Source organism: Hippopotamus amphibius, chromosome 3 (assembly GCF_030028045.1).
Source record: "Hippopotamus amphibius kiboko isolate mHipAmp2 chromosome 3, mHipAmp2.hap2, whole genome shotgun sequence".
In the NCBI taxonomy this organism is placed as follows: domain Eukaryota; kingdom Metazoa; phylum Chordata; class Mammalia; order Artiodactyla; family Hippopotamidae; genus Hippopotamus; species Hippopotamus amphibius.
The window spans coordinates 162,938,511-162,956,683 of record NC_080188.1 but is presented as its reverse complement, the minus strand read 5'-3'; the positions used below and the strand labels follow the sequence as shown (position 1 = coordinate 162,956,683).

The 18,173-nt window shown below is 43.9% G+C and overlaps 1 protein-coding gene across 7 annotated transcripts in view; it reads left to right on the top strand.

Annotated features, from left to right (window-relative positions):
* Window positions 1–18,173, top strand: part of PTPN14 (protein tyrosine phosphatase non-receptor type 14) — a 176,936-nt gene that overhangs the window by 124,148 nt on the left and 34,615 nt on the right. For all 7 annotated transcript variants that reach the window (XM_057725913.1, XM_057725912.1, XM_057725916.1 and 4 more), the window contains 6 exons: window positions 3,341–3,411; window positions 4,368–4,455; window positions 8,019–8,107; window positions 11,078–11,165; window positions 13,951–14,033; window positions 16,628–16,685. In XM_057725913.1, the coding sequence (XP_057581896.1) occupies window positions 3,341–3,411; window positions 4,368–4,455; window positions 8,019–8,107; window positions 11,078–11,165; window positions 13,951–14,033; window positions 16,628–16,685 (477 nt within the window). The remainder of the gene's footprint in view (window positions 1–3,340; window positions 3,412–4,367; window positions 4,456–8,018; window positions 8,108–11,077; window positions 11,166–13,950; window positions 14,034–16,627; window positions 16,686–18,173) is intronic.

The following is an 18,173-nucleotide window of genomic DNA, read 5'->3' as shown; positions in this document are numbered from 1 at the left end:
ATCTTCCTGGAGCAGGGATCAAACCCGTGTCCCCTGCATTGGCAGGCGGATTCTTAACCACTGAGCCACCAGGGAAGCCCCAGTAATTGTTTATGTAGCTGTCATTGTCATCGTCATATTTTATTATTATTATTATTATTATTATTATTATTATTATTATTATTATTATTATCAGCATTGTTTTTCTCTCTCCGTTAGGCAAGCACAAGGGTGCTGAAGGGTGAGCTTTCCAGGCAACAATACTCTCTACTTTGAAATGTGAGCACAGAACAGGCAGAGGGTATAAATGATCATTCAGTGGCTTTGCGCAATTCGAACTCTACTCAATACGCTGACCTATATGGGAAAAGAATGTAAAAAAGAGTGGGTATATGTATATATATAACTGATTCACTTTGCTGTACACCTGAAACTAGCACAACATTAATCAACTATACTTCAATGAAAAAAAAAAAAACCCAAACAAAACCAAAAAAACCTTCTTTGGCAATATGAAACTGACACGTTGCATATTGAGTTCAGCTCAGTCAACATTTATTGATCACCTTCTGTATATTGAGTGTCTATAAGCTGGCATTGTCCAAAGCCCTGAGATGGGCCCTGGAGGTGATGTGGAGGCTCGCTGCTTCCTGACCTTAGGTGCCTGTCTTCTAGTAGAAGGAAGGAGACGAGGATAAAGGGTATGATGTGTATCCAAATACTTATGTAAGAAAGACAGTAGGCAGACTATGCTAAGGACTGTAAGAGAAATACACAGGGTGGAAGAGGTTGGTCCAGAGGGGGGAAGGGCTTCTGTCCCACTCGGGAGAATATGGAAGTCCTGTCCGGGGAGTTGTAGGTGTGATGGGACCTGAAAGATGGGTTGAGATGTGAAAGCAGTTTGTGTTAGGAAGAGTCAGCCTGCGGTCTTGAACCCTTGAGAGAAGAGGTCTGAAGGGACGGCTGGGTCACACTGCAGAATGGTCTGAATGCCAGGCCCAGGTGTTGACCTAATTGAGTAGGCAGTGGGGAGTCATGGAAGGTTGTAAACTTTCTGCTTGGTTCCACTAGAGCTTTCAAAGGGAAGAATGCATTCCTTTGGTGGGGGAGGGAAGATGGGATGAATGGCTGTGTTTGATCTTACAAAGTAACCGAGTTTGTCAAATGGCATTTCTGCGGGCCGAGCAAAGAACAAAGTTAAGCACACAGGGCGCTCCCCAGGTGTGCAGCCGCGTGCTGGCTCACCCTCTGCCATTCTTCATCCCAGCACAGCCGCTCTCGCCCAGCCCCGTGGCGGGGCCGCATACCTCCGGGAGGCCCCAGATGCAGACGCAGGCGGTGAGGTTGAGCACAATAGCAGAGGGGTCCCTTTGGACTCTTTCTTCTTTCAAAGTAGGAGGCCGTGGTTTATTGGAGCACTTTTGGATCTGCACTTATCTTTATTTTATTCTATTGCCACGTGCCTTTTATTAGCTTTTCAAAATTAATATCGAGATATTCCTACTACTCAATACCCAGAGGCACAGACATAGCTAGATTTCTAAGTCACGTGGCATCTTTGTGATTCCACCTATTCCGCATAAAACTGAAAACATTGAGTTTCTTTGTTATCCTGGACTCGAGTTGTTTCAGTGGATGGATAAACAGAAAACAGCAAATTAATTAGTTAACACATGAAAAATAAAAGCGGCCAGCAATTCCCTTCTCTGAGGGAAGGGAATTCGTCTTCTCTAAGGTTTCTCAGGACCATCTGCAGAGCTATAGAATTTCCAATATATAGTTACACTCGCATGTTCCAGCTTTAAAAAATACTGATTTTTTTCCAGTTTCATCATTTGAGATGGGATGATGCTTGCCATTTTGAGATGTACCTTTTGGGGGGTAGTGTTTCATGAAAAGCTATTAAATTGGAGAGAATCTTCATATGTGATATTTTAGAACCAAGGGAATGAGGCATTTTGGATGTTTTCTGTGAAAACATCAGCCCTCTCCTCCCCCGCCCCGTGTCTACAATAAGCCTCGGAGGGCCTCGCCGGGACACACAGCGACACACAGCTTGGAGCCCTTTCGGACGGGCCCTCTGGAGCTCAGAGGAAGATGGAGCACTTCTGTGCCCTCCTTGGTGCTCACCCGCCTGGGGGGCTGGAAGTTGCACCTGGGAAGGACAGAGTCAGCTGGGCCCATGGCTGGAGCCGCCAGAAGGGGTGGGATGAGCTTTAGAATCATCATGACTGTCAGTGCCTCAGGAACTGATTGGTCTCCCTGTCTTGGATTTATTCCTCCAGACTCCATCTCACTTTCCAGGTAAATGCTTACCAAGGCCTGTAAATACTCCCATTGTCATGGAAGGGGAGTGGGAAGCAGTGGGTCCAGTTGACTCTGACCCCGTGGGAGCCGGCACAGCACTGGTCCGGGGGCCTGGGATCCAGTTGGTAGAGACACCGGCTGGTCCGCTCCCCAGCTGCTACCTTCCAGAGCTCCTCTGAGGCGGGTTAGCTACCGTGGCCTCTTTTGCTCCCAAGGCCCCATCGAGTAAGCTCTGAATGAGCCTGCCCTGCCTTCAGGTGGCCCTGAGTTAGTCTGCAGGGTTTGTGCTGCTGGACAAAAAAGCCAGGCACAGCCCCTTCCTGGGCTCAGCTTTCGAAGGGATGGTGACCTGGAAACTCACTTGCCTATATACCCTCGTTAAACACGTGCACGCACTTACAAAGCATCTTGGTAAACTTTTTATTTTATACTGGAATATAGTTGATTAACAATGTTGTTTTAGTTTCAGGTTACAGCGAAGTGATTCAGTGATACATAGACATGTATCTATTCTTTTTCAAATTTTTTTTCCCATTTAGGTGATTACATAATGTTAAGCCGAGTTCCCTGTGCTGTACAATGGGTCCTTGTTGGTTATGCATTTTTAAATAGAGCAGTGTGTACCTGTCAATCTCAAACCCCCTCACTATCCCTTCCCCCCTGCCCTTCCCCACAGTAACCATAAGTTGGTTCTCTAAGTCTGTGAGTCTGTTTCTGTTTCTGTTTCTTACAATGCATTTTTTATTAAAAGTCTGAGAGGCAGGCAGATAGGGAAGAAGAAGGTAAATGAAAAAAGAGCTATTCCCAGATCCTCCAGAATTTGGATGGCAACCCGCAACATGCCTTGAAATAGCCTAAGTTATAGCAGAGAGCCCTGTTACAAAAGTAAAAATGAACCTCTGTCCTAAAAATGACAACCTTTAATTCAAAGGAGTAAAGGGAGACCGAGGAAGTGAGGCTAATCAGGCACAACTTCTAGAGAAAAAAAAAAAGAGAGCTGTTAAGGTTTGCAAGCAAAATAGCAAGTGACCTTAACTACTTTCCTTTTTGATAGGATTTGGCCCTGGAAGAAGCTGTTCTGGAGGAGCTGACGCAGAAGGTGGCCCAAGAACACAAAGCCCACAGGTAAGGCAGGGGCTGCCTGGCCTGGCACGTGGCCGCTGTCCTGTCCTAGGCAGGAGACTTTCGGGCTCCCCCTACCCTCACCCCAGCCCCTGGCTTGAGTCAACACAGTTCTGTTTCTTGTGGTAAGTGGTCAGCTGTGTTCTGAGAGTGTATTTAGATTTGGAAACTGTGCTACCTGCCCCCACTCCCCCCCTTTTTTTTCTTTCTACCACCTTGTTTTTTTTTTCGTTTTTTTCCTTTTCTTCTTTAACACCAGGTGGCCCACACAGATACAGAGTTGTTGACCAGAGGAATTCCTCTCTGTGACCTTCCTAAAACTCCGTCGCCAGACCTGGGAAGCCTGGGACTGCTTGTGCTGAGTGCAGACCTGAAGAGCTGCATTGGGTGGGAAAGTCAAGATCGGGAGGGAAAAGAGTGAGATTTAAGGCATCACTGAGAGCGTGATCAGGGCTACGTGGAGCTCTTTGGGATGAATGGAAAACAAATAGCTTCCCTTCCGACCTCAGGATGTGTGTGGTGGTCCTAGGCTCTCTTATCTTGGTTACTTGGCTCACAAAGTATCATCCTCATAAACCTTTTCCTTTCTTCCTTTTTTTCCATCTTTCTTTTTTAACAGTGGAGATTTTTTTCACAGGTGGGAGAAAAATAACTTTTTTTTTTTTAAAAGCGGGCGGTGTTATTCACCATGATGTCTGGAATAATTATTTAGTGTTTATAGGACCGTGGCTATTAATTAAATATTTTACCTTCCTCTTATTAGTCCCTGTTGAGTAAAAGGCTATTGGGGAGGGTGTTAATGAATTATTTAGTAGTGTACTGTGCCCACATGGTTGGGTGATGATGGCCTTTCCCAGCACTGAAACCACAGTTCTGGAATTTGCCATCAGGAGGGTAGGATCTTCCACAGACGTTTTTGCCCTTAACCATTTCCTCCTTTGACGCTCTTTTGATTTTAGTGGAATCCTGCCAGCAGAAGCTGAGCTTATGTACATCAACGAGGTGGAACGTTTGGATGGATTTGGACAGGAAATCTTCCCTGTGAAGGTAGCATACCCTATCCTTGCTTCAGCCGTCTCGGAACAGCACAGGCGTATGGAAAGCCAGTGTTGATTGAGAGCAGAGAGCCAGAAGGCTTGGCTTTCTTATTGCTACGTGGCATTAGTTGGAAAGTCCAATTTACTTTAGTTAAAGCAAACCCTTTTTCGTAATGGAGAGATTTTGAAGCTTTCCATGGTCTTCAGCACAATATCTCATTTGTAAGACAGCCTGCTGAGTGAGTCCCAAACACCAGCCCAGCTGGTGCCAAGAAGTTATCGAGGTCACATCCAGCCCTGCAACGAGACAGGTCGCAAACATCATGTGTGGCTTAATATAGACCCACCCCAGCAGTTGCCTTCCCCATGCTTCTTCTCTTTTCTCTTCTTTGGGCTGATGCAGTGATAATTGTTTGTGAGGAAGGATGAAACATTTCCTGTATGCAATCATACTTTATTTCTCCAGCTCTATAGAGCCTCTGTTGTGGGTTTCCAGCCCCTTTGGTGTTTTCTGGAAACTATGCCTAGGAAACGGTTATAGCACATCCCATCCTTTGCAACAGATCCACCTCCTGAAGTGGGTGTGGTTGGAGGGGGTGCGTTATCGTGCAAGGTCATTTACAGAGCTGAGCCCATCATCCTAACTCGTTTCCCTCTCTCTGCTGACCCACTTTACAAAAGACGGGATTTTATCAGAAACCTAAAGCAACTGGCACATTTCAGCAATTTGGGAGACGCCTGCAATTTCAGCATAAACATTTCACTCCAAACTGGCTCCTCTGGCTGTTTTATAAGTGTTCTGTTCCCCCTCTGTTGCGCGTTTGCAATTTGCCTTAATGAGAACTGCCCATGTGTATCAAGTAGAATCGAGCAGGGTGGCCACAGCTTGCAAAAAAGGCTAAATGGCTCTTTTTTAGATTTGTTTAATTTTCTTTTGCTTCTCTAATGGCTGCCCTTCATAGGGTTGTAATCCATTTTCCTTGCAGTAATGCCTTATGAAGCCATCTGCATCCCAATTACATTTCAGCAGCCCATATATAGTCATGGTATTTTGGAAAATCAGAGTAAACTTTTCTCCACTTCTAGAAAACTGACTTCTCAGGCCCTGGAAGTTGGAGGTTTTGTCGTGGCGGTCATTTGCTTGTCTTGTTTTCAGTAATTCTGAACTGTGGGAAACAGAGGCAGTGGAGACAGTGTTGAAATCCACTGTGCTTGGTTCTGATGCATTTTTGAGTCTGTCCGTTAGTGGGAAAAATACAAGGAAGATACCAGAGCTTACTCCGAGTGGGCAGACAGGCACGGCTGACTCACTGCCAGTGGGTGTAACTCAGCTGGGCTGCTTCTTTTTCTCTTCCCCCCACCACATATCTGTTTATGACTCAGGTGACCACCTACGGACAGACCACATGATTCCTGGCGACCCAAGGATGATGGGTGGGGCAACAGTACCCGTAGGGGCCGTGATGGGGTCAGCTTTAAGGGAGAAAGCAGCCAGGAAAGTATGCAGGGGCAGACTGCACGTGGTCATGGGGTCCCTCTGGATTAGTACAGGTCCTTCTTGACTAAGTAAGGATTAAAAAGTATGTTATGGATATGTCCCAGGGAAGAACATTTATGTTTAGTGTGGGCTTTCCCATGAGTGGTTTCTCAAAAATTTTCAAGGTTGTGTGTGTGTGGGGGGGTCCCCTCCGTTTCCTGACAGGTTTGCCCCCCCCCTCCACAAACACAGGGGTGGCCACAGCCCCCCTCGCTCCCGTATTGTCAGAGCATGTGGACGTGGGGGGAGGGAGCTTCTGGAATGGGTCAGACGGAATCTGGAGGCTCAGTCCTTGGCTGAGTTGTTCTAACAGGCATCTGCTCTGTGTTCTCTCTGTTGTCTCACCCTGGTGGCCTGCTCCTCCCATGTCCCTACCCATCCCCACCAGACCTCTGCACGCACCTACTGGTAACGTGACCAGCGAAGTCTTTGCACAGAATTTTCCTTTTTCTTCCCATCTCTGCTTTGCCCTTCTTCTCCCACATAGATGTTTCTGTCATGTAACGTACCATAATTCCTGAGGCCCTTTTTTTCCTCCCCAGTTCTTTCTCTTTTGGCTTTGGCCACCAGCAGTTGTCTGTCCCTTTCTCTGTCTCTGTTAGAAGACTCTACTTTAATGGACGCTTTGGGAGGTGAGCCGAGAAGGGGTCCCTGAGAAGGGCCACTGTTGTCTTTGTGTCTTAAGTGGATTCTGAGGGAGGTCCATGGTAGGCCCAGCTGGGCGTGGCCCTCCTCTCCCTCCACAAAGAGGACATGCTCCACATGAAGGCAGGCGGCTAGGTGGCCGTGTACTCACTGGGTGCTGAGCCTGGCTCCCACTCTGCTCTCAAGAACACTGGCAGCTGGGTATGCTTCCCAGGCAGAAGGTTGGAGTCACCTGCCTGTACCAAGAGACCAGACTGAAGGCAAAACCTCTGGGGTCCCCCATACAGGGCCAAGCACATTGCCCAACAGGGAAGCCTACCGTCTGCGTGCCCTTCCTGTGCTCACAAAGGTCCCATCCAGTGTTTAGCATGCCACCCTGAAGCGTGGACAGCCAAGCTTCATCATCCCCTGTAATGCCCTAATAGGAACAGTAGAGGTCAGTGCAGTGAGGATGAAGCAGCCCGAAAGAGGCAGAGAGTCTGCAGGGTGAAGGACCCCTTGTCCCAAATACTATCCTGTGAGTCTCAGTGATCAAAAATAAAAATAGAGTACCTTGCAGGAATAGAGTGCTTTTAAAAAGGAACATTCAGAAAATGAAAAGAACTCTCAGAAATTTAAAATACTATATCAGAAATGGAAATCTTAATAGATAGGCTAGAAGATTAAATGAAGAGAAATCTCACCAAAAAAACCCCAAAGTAATGGAATGTGGGAGGCAGGAGATAAAATATTAGAGGGCCAGCCCAGATATCCAACATCTGAAAATGGGAGATCTAAAAAGAGTGAATAGGGGAAGCAGAAGGTGGTAATTTGAGAAAATATCCCAGAACTGAGGAACACGAGATTGTAAATTGGAAGGCCAAGCATGGTGGATGCAAGTTAGACACACACTAGGGCTTTAAGTGGTAGAAGTGGATGCCTTCAAGGGAGAGGAAATGGGGCCACGTCTGCTGCTGGCTGCTTTTAAATAAGATATAAAGAATATTCAGTTCTTCAAACTCTGTGCATATATAATTGCACATATACAGTGTACAGATATAATCAAACTGCATGTATAATTTTGATTTAAAAAAACAAAAGCTAGGGTTAGGAAAGATATTAATAGGTATTCACGAAAGAGAAAATCTCCACTGCCAACAAATCTGAGAAAATCCTAAAATTCCTTCTTAAACAGGAAATGTGACAAATTGAGATAGGAGAAAGCTATCTATGTAGTCTATTAGGACGTGCAGTGGGGTGCGTCCCTTTAGGACCTAGTTGCCTTTTTTGCCCCGATGCCATCTGTGATTCATTATGCGTAAGGGCGAGAAATGGGGTGTGGTCCCCATGGGTAGGCTGCCAGACGGCTGGGGATCTGTTTCATCACACGACCTTTTGTTGATCTTATGCAGGACAATCATGGAAACATGGTGCACCTGGGCATTTTCTTTATGGGGATTTTCGTGAGAAACAGAATTGGAAGACAAGCAGTAATATACAGGTAGTCCGATTTGTCTCTTTCTCCTTTTTCCCCTGGAGGTGCTCTAGCAAACCCCATAGAGTATGAAAGTTATACAGATGAGTTAAGAGCCAGACCAAGGGTCAGAGTTGAGCTTTTCTCAACTCTGATCAGGTCAGCCCCCTATGCAGGATGTAAGTGGTTATGGAGAAGTTCATCTCACTTTCTCTGGGGGTTCATTTGGGGATGGAGGATGCTCTTTCTTTCCGCCTGACTCCAAGCAATGCATGGTTGAACCCCCACTGAGCCGGAAGAGTGGAACCAGACTCTATGAGTCTGGTTGGAAATGGGTTCTTCCATGAGTCAGGCTCCCGCGGGATTACCTTTGCCCGAATTACCCATGACCAGTCATTAAAGCCAAACTGGCTTTCTTTCCATTGCCCTGCACCCTCTACCCAACCACATGTGCTTGAAAAGTGCAAACTAATTTTTCTATTAACGAAAGAGGTCTATTTGTGAAAGTGTGTTTTGAAAAAGCAATCAATTTGTTATCATAAATGAAAGGACTTTGGTACTCTTTATTGTTTTGACCCTTCAACCTTCTTTTCCATTTAACATGAGCAGAAGCAGCATAGGGAAGTGGCAGGGTGTCCCCTGCATTACATGTCAGTGAGCTTGCTTTCTCTTGGTGCCCAGATCCCGACCTAGTGTCAACAATCTGGAAAACTGCATGCTTGCTTTCATTTATGAGGGCACTGTGGCCTGTTATTTACTGGAAAAACAGCTTTCCTGTGTGTGCATCTGAGAGGCAGACCTTCACATCCAGGGCAGCTGATCAAAGACAGCTCTTCGAGGCAAAGCACGGTCTACCTTCTGGAAGTGAATTTTTGGCCAGCCGTGTGTAGTCTGGATCAGCAGTTACTGCAGGTCATTTTGAGAAAGTTTTCCCACTAAAAGCTTCCTAATTGGCTTTTATTTTCCTAGGTCCCTACCCTGCCATTATTTTCTTGCTCTTTGAATACAGACGTTATTGAAGCAGGGGTGGAGAGAGAGCTCTTCGGGGCTACCAAATAAACTTTTTAACTTTTGGACGTGTTCAATCAACTCATATACCTACAGCAAAATGAGTAAAATATACAAATATATGTAGAGTTGTAACTATACTCTTTTATGCCCACATAAAGCTATCTAGGCATTTTGTCCCTCACAGTTCTCCATAGCTAGATCAGTGCTTGAGTCTTGAGAACAGAAGCGGACAAATCTTGCATTCTGGCTGTCTAGATTAAATAGAAAATAGCCATTTGAAAGTTCGCTGATCATAAGCCCCTCACAGGTTTTGTTCAGTTTCCTTAGGAACTGCTTCCAGACCGCTTCCTTTAGCACTTGCCTTGAAACCCTTACAAGATGGGAATATACTGCTACTATAATGTCCATGTTAATTGTGCCACTAAGGTGAAGTCGTACCGTGGAGTGAGGAGTGGACCCAGAATTTTGGCAGTTGATTTGAGGGAATGGAGCTAGAGAAGACCACACATCTCTTATCTCTCAAGACCTTCAACTAAGGAGCATGTAGCTATGAGTCCACATAGATGCAATCTAATGGAATTGTAAGTCAGCAAACAGCTGTGCAGAGCACCTATAGATGTATGTAAACAGAGGTGGTACTGATGTAATGGAAAGGTGATCAGAGAAAAACCTGGAAAGTATAGAACTCATCCATCCCTGAAGAGCAGAGTGGATAAGGCTAAGTCCTCCCTGTTGGCCTGAAGTGCCTCATCTCCAGTGTGGGAGTGTGAATAGCCGCCTTGTCTACCTAAGACAGTGGATAAAAGAACTGTACTCTATACGGATGGGAGGCAACATCATTAGTTCTCATTATTTCAACAAACCTCTATTGTATGCCATGTACCATGTGCACTTGGTGCTTGAGATACAGAGATGAAGAAAGCAGAGTGTCTGCCCAGGGCATGGGGGCCTGTCATCAAGTTGGTTTAGCTGGGGATCTGGTCACAGACATGAACAATTGTGATACAATGTGGTGACTGATAGAGGATGACACCAGGCCCTTTCCTGGCATGTGGGTGGTTGGGGATGAGGAGAGGCTTCCTGGAGAAGGTGACTTCTGAGTCTTAAAGGAATCATGCAGACAGAGGTGGAAGTGTAATGAGCAAAAGCAAGATGGAGGGAAAAGGCGGCGGGCAGGGAATTATAGGTTGCAGAGCAGATTGAAGGGTAGATAGTGTAAGAGATGATTAGAAACTGGCTCCGAGTAGAATGGGAAGCAGGAACTTACCTTCCCTTGTCTGGTGATTCTTTCTGTGTATCTCATTTTAGATAAGATCTCCATGAGGGAAGGGAAAGAAATTTGTGTGTGTGTGTGTTTAGATCACGAAAATGTAGGCACGTCAAGCACTCCCTAGGCATTTTTCCCAAGTGGCATAATCAAATCTGTAGTGTGCATCACAACACAGAGCCTCTGTAGATTCTTCAGCCTAGATTCCTGGAAACACATGATTTTTTAAAATTTAATTTTAATTTATTTTTTGTTTTGGCCACACTGTGCAGTTTGTGGGATCTTAGTTCCCCGATCAGGGATTGAAAGCCCGCAGTCCTAACCACTGGACCGCCAGGGAATTCCACACGTGACTTTTAAATGACATGCTCCTCCAGCACTGAAAACAGGGATCACAGGAAATGCTTTGTCTGTTTGGAAGTATGAAAAACAAGGCAGCAGAAGTCCCTTGCACATTTCCCTCCTAGCTCATAAAGGAAAGTGTACTTTAGCGACAGCAGTATTTATATGTCATTTACGTAGGATTTTTAGCTATTTAAGTAGATGCATGTTGCGTTTTATTTCCTTTTCTGCTTTGAGAGAAGGAACGTTCAGCTTTTGAAAATATAGTTAAATCATAATTTGTAAAATGAGCCTCAGTAATAGCAGATGACCCTCCTATGCTGTCATAAATGCCTAAAACATCTTTGGGCAAACACCATTGGATTTCTTCTGCGCAGGTGGAATGACATGGGAAACATCACCCACAACAAGTCAACTATCCTGGTGGAGCTCATCAACAAAGAGGAGACTGCCCTCTTTCACACGGTAAACAAAACGGAGAGATGAAGGCAGAGTCCCACAGGCAGCATGCTGGTGGACTTCCCAACCCACAATATCCTTTCCTTGCTATCCATGTCATGAGAGAACAAATATTCTGTTGAACCCATAACTTTCCAATCCTCGCCCAGTGCTGTCATCACTCATTTCCAGAGGGTGGTGGTGACTTCATGCTCACAGGGCCAGGGTTCCAAGCTGAGTTTTTTTTTTCTTCTTAAGCTCTTTATTGTAGTATAATTGCTTTACATGCTTGTACCAGCTTTTGAGGTACACCAAAGTGAATCAGCTGTATTTATACATATATCCCCATGTCCCCTCACTCTCGCGACTCCCTCCCACTCTCCCTGTCCTGGCCCTCTAAGGCATCACCCATCATCGAATTGATCTCCCTTTGTTATACAGAAACTTCCCACTAGCTATCTGTTTTACAGTTGGTAGTGTATATATGTCTATGCTACTCTCTCACTTGGTACCAGATTCCCCTTCACCCCCCGCACCCCCAACCCCATGTCCTCCAGTCCATTCTCTGCATCTCCATCCTTATTCTTGCCCTGTCACTGGGTTGATCAGTACCATTTTTTTTTAGATTCCGTATATATGAGTTAGCATATGGTATTTGTTTTTCTCTTTCTGGCTTACTTCACTCTGTATGACAGACTCTAGGTCTATCCACCTCATTACATATAGTTCCATCTCATTCCTTTTCATGGATGAGTAATATTCCACTGAATATATGTACCACATCTTCTTTTTTTTTGTTTTGTTTTTTTTTTTTTTTTTTTTTTTTTTTTTTTTTTTTTTTTTTTTTTTTTATTCTCTATCAGGAGAACATTTTATTTAGGAATTCCTTGTACTCTATTTTCTTACAGATTTTTTTTTTCATTAGATACTTAATGGATATTTATATAGTATTACATTTTTTTTTTTTGGGGGGTACACCAGGATCAATCAACTGTTTTTATACACATATCCCCATATTCCCTCCCTTCCTTGATGCCCCCCCCTCGAGTCCCCCCCACCCTCCCTGCTCTGGTCCTCTAAGGCATCTTCCATCCTCGAGTTGGACTCCCTTTGTTATACAACAACTTCCCACTGACTATTTTACAGTTGGTAGTATATATATGTCTGTGCTACTCTCTCGCTTCGTCTCAGTTTCCCCTTCACCCCCCGCCCCCTCCCATACCTCGAGTTCTCCAGTCCATTCTCTGTATCTGCATCCTTGTTCTTGTCACTGAGTTCATCAGTACCATTTTTAGATTCCGTATATGTGAGTTAGCATACAATATTTGTCCTTCTCTTTCTGACTTACTTCACTCTGTATGACAGATTGTAGTTCTATCCACCTCATTGCATATAGCTCCATCTCATCCCTTTTTATAGCTGAGTAATATTCCATTGTATATATATGCCACATCTTCTTTATCCATTCATCTGTTGATGGGCATTTAGGTTGCTTCCATGTCCTGGCTATTGTAAATAGTGCCGCAATGAACATTATGGTACATGTTTCTTTTTGGATTATGGTTTTCTCTGGGTATATGCCCAGGAGTGGGATTGCTGGGTCATATGGTAGTTCTATTTTTAGTTTTTTAAGGAACCTCCATACTGTTTTCCATAGTGACTCTACCAGCTTACATTCCTACCAACAGTGCAGGAGGGTTCCCTTTTCTCCACACCCTCTCCAACCTTTATTGTTTCTAGATGTTTTGATGATGGCCATTCTGACCCATGTTAGGTGATACCTCATTGTGGCTTTGACTTGCATTTCTCTGATGATGAGTGATGTTGAGCATCTTTTCATGTGTGTGTTGGCCGTCTGCATGTCTTCTTTGGAGAAATGTCTACTTAGGTCTTCCGCCCACTTGTGGATGGGGTTATTTGCTTTTTTGGCATGAAGCTGCATGAGCTGCCAGGCTGAGTTTTGACCCTAGGATTTGGGCTCCTCCGCTGGCCTTGCTTGCGGTGGATCACATTGTCTGGCACGCCCTTGAGTAGTCACCCCTGATGATATTGTGTGGTATTTTCTTTTTCTTTTTCATTTTTTTAAGATTTATTATTTATTTGTTTATTTTATTTTTGGCTGCATTGAGTCTTTGTTGCTGCACACGGGCTTTCTCTAGTTGTGCCGAGCGGGGGTTATGCTTTGTTGCGGTGCTCAGGTTGTTGCGCGCAGGCTCAGGAGTTGTGGCGCACGGGCTTCATTGCTCCGCAGCATGTGGGATCTTCCCAGCCCAGGGATCGAACCTGCGTCCCCTGCATTGGCAGGCGGATTCTTAACCACTGAGCCACCAGGGAAGCCCGCATGGTATTTTCTTTTACTGACGGGTCTGGATTTTCTTTACCATCATAGTCCAAGCCTGATCTGAGGCAAACTGGGCGATTGCCATTCTGTTGCGAGCCTCCTTGAGAGCCAAGGCAATTCATGCACCTCCCTGCCTCCCATTTAATGATGCTTGGTGTTCATGCCATGCCCTGCCTTGATTCATTTATTGATTTTTAAAGCCCTTGGTTTAGCATTATGTTAAGACACACCAGATCATCAGTGTAACCCCGGCGTCTTGGGCATAAAGGATACTCTTGCAGACAGTATTGTCTGCCATCCTTGGGTGGGCATCTTAGACATCAATTTCAGCACATTGGTTTCTGGCTCAGGGGGTTATTTTGTGCTTGACATGAAAGGAGGAAAAGATGTGTCCCTGCTCAGAGGAATCCTGGTAAGATGCGTATACAGTCAAACGAATGTTTATGTTTTCCCTGTTTCTTCTTTTCCAAGGATGATATCGAAAATGCCAAGTATATATCACGATTGTTTGCTACACGGCACAAATTTTACAAACAGAACAAAATCTGCACTGAGTAAGTAAACATTTCGTCCACAGTCTCCCTGAATCAGCTTAAATTCTTGTGCTTTAGGATGTTGTAGATCGCTTTTTCTATTCGCCCTTTTTCCTCGTTCCTTGTAGAAGCTACTCGGGCTAGCTAAAGCCGGGCGGGAGGGAAGGAGCTTTAATGATGGAGACTGTCTGGTGTGGTCTATATGCCTAGGGAGAAAATGATTTGCAAATTGACTGTGAATGCTGACTTTCTGGACGGATTGGCCCGCATCAGTGCCTTTCCAACCTCTGCCATGAGTTTGGAGGAGCGGAGTGATTCCCAATTTGCCGGGGCGCCCCTTCCTGTCAGATGTGGCGTGTGTTCAGAAGCGGGTAGCAGAGTGACGAGCCAACTTGAAAGAGAAGAAGCTGCTGTCATCCTCAGCCCCACATCGCTCACACAGTTGGCTAACCCTGCGTGTGCTTCTGGGTCATGTCACTCGCCTGTAAATGAGAGGCCAGGGTAATTAGAGGAAGACTTGGAAGACGCTAATAGGTGTCACAAATCCATGTGTGTGTTTTTCAATTTAATTTGGAAATAAAGATGATAAAGGGAGTCTGATGAGGGAACTTAACCGTGACCTGACCTTGGATATAGCGTGCGGAGGCTTACACTATCATTGCCTTTCCTTTGGTTGCCTTCAAAAGACGTTCCTCAGCAGAGTACATCAGCCGTTGGGGCGCCCAACGTGCTTAATTTTGTTTCAAAGAACTTCGGGGATGTAAACGCAAAAGAAGAACTGCTTTCCCACTTCCCCAGTGGACACATACAGGAGTGTGAAAACACTGTCCTAGAGCAGTTCCTGCTGAAGAAGATGCTGCTTTAGAGCTGGAGCATCAGGTCCTGGCAGACTTTTTTCTTAACAGGATGGAGGCTCTTTCAAACCAGTCACTGTCGTTGGTCACTGTCAAAGTCTGACAGTGCATTTGATAGTACAGTTGGCCCTCTGAATCTGTGGGTTTCACGTCCATGAATTCAACCAACTGTGGATCATAATATATTAAAAAAAACATTCCAGAAAGGTCCAAAAAGCCAAACTTGAATTTGCTATGAACTGGCAGCTGTTTACATTGTATTAGGTATTATAAGTCATCTAGAGATGATTTAAAGTATGTGGGAGGATGTGCGTGGGTTATGTGCAAATGCTTTGCCAGTTGATATAATGCACTTGAGCATCCATGGATTTTGGTATCCGAGGTGGGTCCTGGAACCAGTCCTCCTTGGATACCAAGAGATGACTGTACAGTTTTAGGTCTGCCAGCAGAGTCTGCAAATGTAAATCAGAAGAGCACTGATTAGGGAGCAGTGATTTAAGCAGCCATATCTGTTATGGGTACACACATGCATACACGTGTGTGTGCACATGTGCATGTGTACACACATACACTCCCCATTCTTTTGAACAGATTCCCTATAGGTCACATCTTTGCAATTCTCTGCTGTTGCCTTTGATTTGTTGGGGTGTCTTTGACATTAACAAGAATTCTATAGTTGACTGCTGTAGGGTGAATTTAAAAAGAAAACTATTTTGAGAAGTGGATTTCACTGTGGTCTTCTGGTTTGATCATTTCTTAGCAAGTGGCTTTAACCTAAAATTTTCTGAGTATTTGTATTTCTTTTGTGGCCTTTTATTCTTACATGAGTGAGCATCATATATTAGACTGAAAATTAAGGAAATTCTGTTTTCCTTTCTACTTCTGAAATAATCATTCCTTTCTTCTTTATAACCATGTATGGGAGGTTCGTAACCTCTTATCTGGTAAAAACTGGGACTCTAAAAAGCATAGGCAGAGCCCCACATAGGCAGTGAATTCTGAATATATTGATAGTTTCAGAGTCTCAGCATGGGCTACATGAAGGCTTGGGATAGCCCTCTGGAGTTTTATGAAATCAGCATCATCAGATCAGCATCCTTCTCCAGAGGTCTCTACTCTCTGACCTCTAAAAGACTGTCATTGATTTTTTTAAAAGAACTTTTATTACGATACAGTTAACATTACAATAAGCTGCATATATTTAGAGTGTACAATTTGATGTTTTTTTTCTCATTAGTAATATATATATATGGCAATCCCAATCTCCCAATTCATTCCCCCCCAACCGTCCCCGCTTTCCCCACTTGGTGTCCATATGTTTGTTCTCTACATCTGTGTCTCTATTTCTGCCTTGCAAACCGGTTGATTTGTACCATTTTTCTATATTCCGCATATATGTGTTAATATATGATATTTGTTTTTCTCTTTCTGACTCACTTCACTCTGTAAGACTGTCACTGATTTTTCTTTCCCTTATAACTTGTCTTTAGAAATAAGCCTCATTCTTCTAACATTACTTTGTAAAGCGTAGTGTAAAAGTATCGTATGTTCCAAACATTTTAAAAATTAAAAAAAAGAATAAAAAAAAGAAATCGAAACTGTTCTTAGCTTCAGCACCCAGAAATAGAAAATGTTTATGTTTTGCTGTAATTCTGAACCCATCTTGTCTCCTTTCCCCTCTTCTCCCTCTCTTGTCCATCTGGTCTTCTTGTACATGGTAAATAATAATAACCATCCTCACTTTTTCAACTTTTCCTGTAGACAGTCAAATTCTCCACCCCCTATTAGACGCCAGCCCACCTGGAGCCGGTCCTCTCTGGTATGTATGAAATCTTCAGTTATCTAGTCCTCTGACTGTTGGGATGTGAGTGTCCTTTTGTTGTTAATTTGAGGGGAGGGGTGACTAGGGCATCATGGCCAGGAGAGATTTGGTGAGGACACAGAAGGGCATCCGTCTGCCATGCAGGTGTGATGCACACCCATTTTGTCCCTCTTGTGCCCACCCGTGTCCGTCACTTCTCTAAGTGTGACTCAGGGTTCACCCCCGTGAATTTTAGTCTGGGCTGATGAGACCATGTTCCTTCAGCATGCAACCTACTGTGTGTTTTTTTCCACTTGTACTATCACTATTTCTGATTTTTGCATGTAAACATGTCTTCAGTTATAACCTCCACAAATTCTTTTGTATTCATTGCCATAGATAGAGTTTAGTAAACTAGTCAGAAAATGACTACTTTAAAAATGAGCAAAAATTGAAGGACTCTAGTTGATCGTCTCAGGTGGAGTATTCAGTGGGGAAGAAAATTAAGATTAATTAATTTTCTAATTTTAAGGCCAATAGAATTTGAGTTGATCCACTTTTCTACCTACCATTAGCCTTTTTTAAAAAAGCTGCTCTCCTAATCAGGTGAATAAGAAAACACAACTCATTTCAATGCATGTGTTCTGTCTTAGACTGTGTTTTATTTTGAGAATTACTTAAGAATGATATCATAGCAAGATGTAGGAGAGTTGGTGTCCTTTAAAATATCTACTTGTTTTAAGTCATAGTTCTTTTATTTTAGGTTATGATTTATTTTACACAAAATCAAAATAAACATGTGACCTTTAAATGTTTGTAGGTGAGCAGTTCCTTTGAGTTGATAGGAGAATGAAATTGAATATTTCCTTATACACAATGTATATCCTATAGCATATCTTTAACTTGTCTTTTAAAAGGAACTGTTTGAGGAGTTTTTTTTTTTCTGGAAAATGCATTGACATGAACTCTTAGAATTCTAAAGTTTGGTCATTATATCATATAATATTGATAATTCCTGAGAGCTCATGTGAATATTATTAATCTCTGTGCTAATGTACAGTGTCTCACGAAAGGTCCTTGCCTTGGAGATGTAGAGGGTTGCTTTGGGCTTCTCCCCCAAAGTACCAATAGATTTGTTCATGGCACTGGTTTCCTTATTCTTCCCCTTTGTTGATATTATTTCCCTTTCCTTAGAGTCCAGTGTCTTTACTAGTGAGATAAATGTTCGCTTGTGCCCATGAAACACCAGGAGAAGCAAAGTGTTTTAGGGCTATCTTGTGATTTGATCTCATCCTAATTATCTAGAGAAGATGCAGAGCCTTTCCTGTTTTATTTGGATAGAGCTAATCTACAGGAAGCCAGATTCCTGGCTTCTCCCTTTCCCCCGCCCTTTAGGGTTAAACTATTTCAGCAAGAGTTCCTTGGGATAAGTGAGAGTAAAACCAGAGAACACTGTCTCCTTTGGGCTTCCTAGCTGATAACCAGGGCTCCTGATTGTTGTTTTTC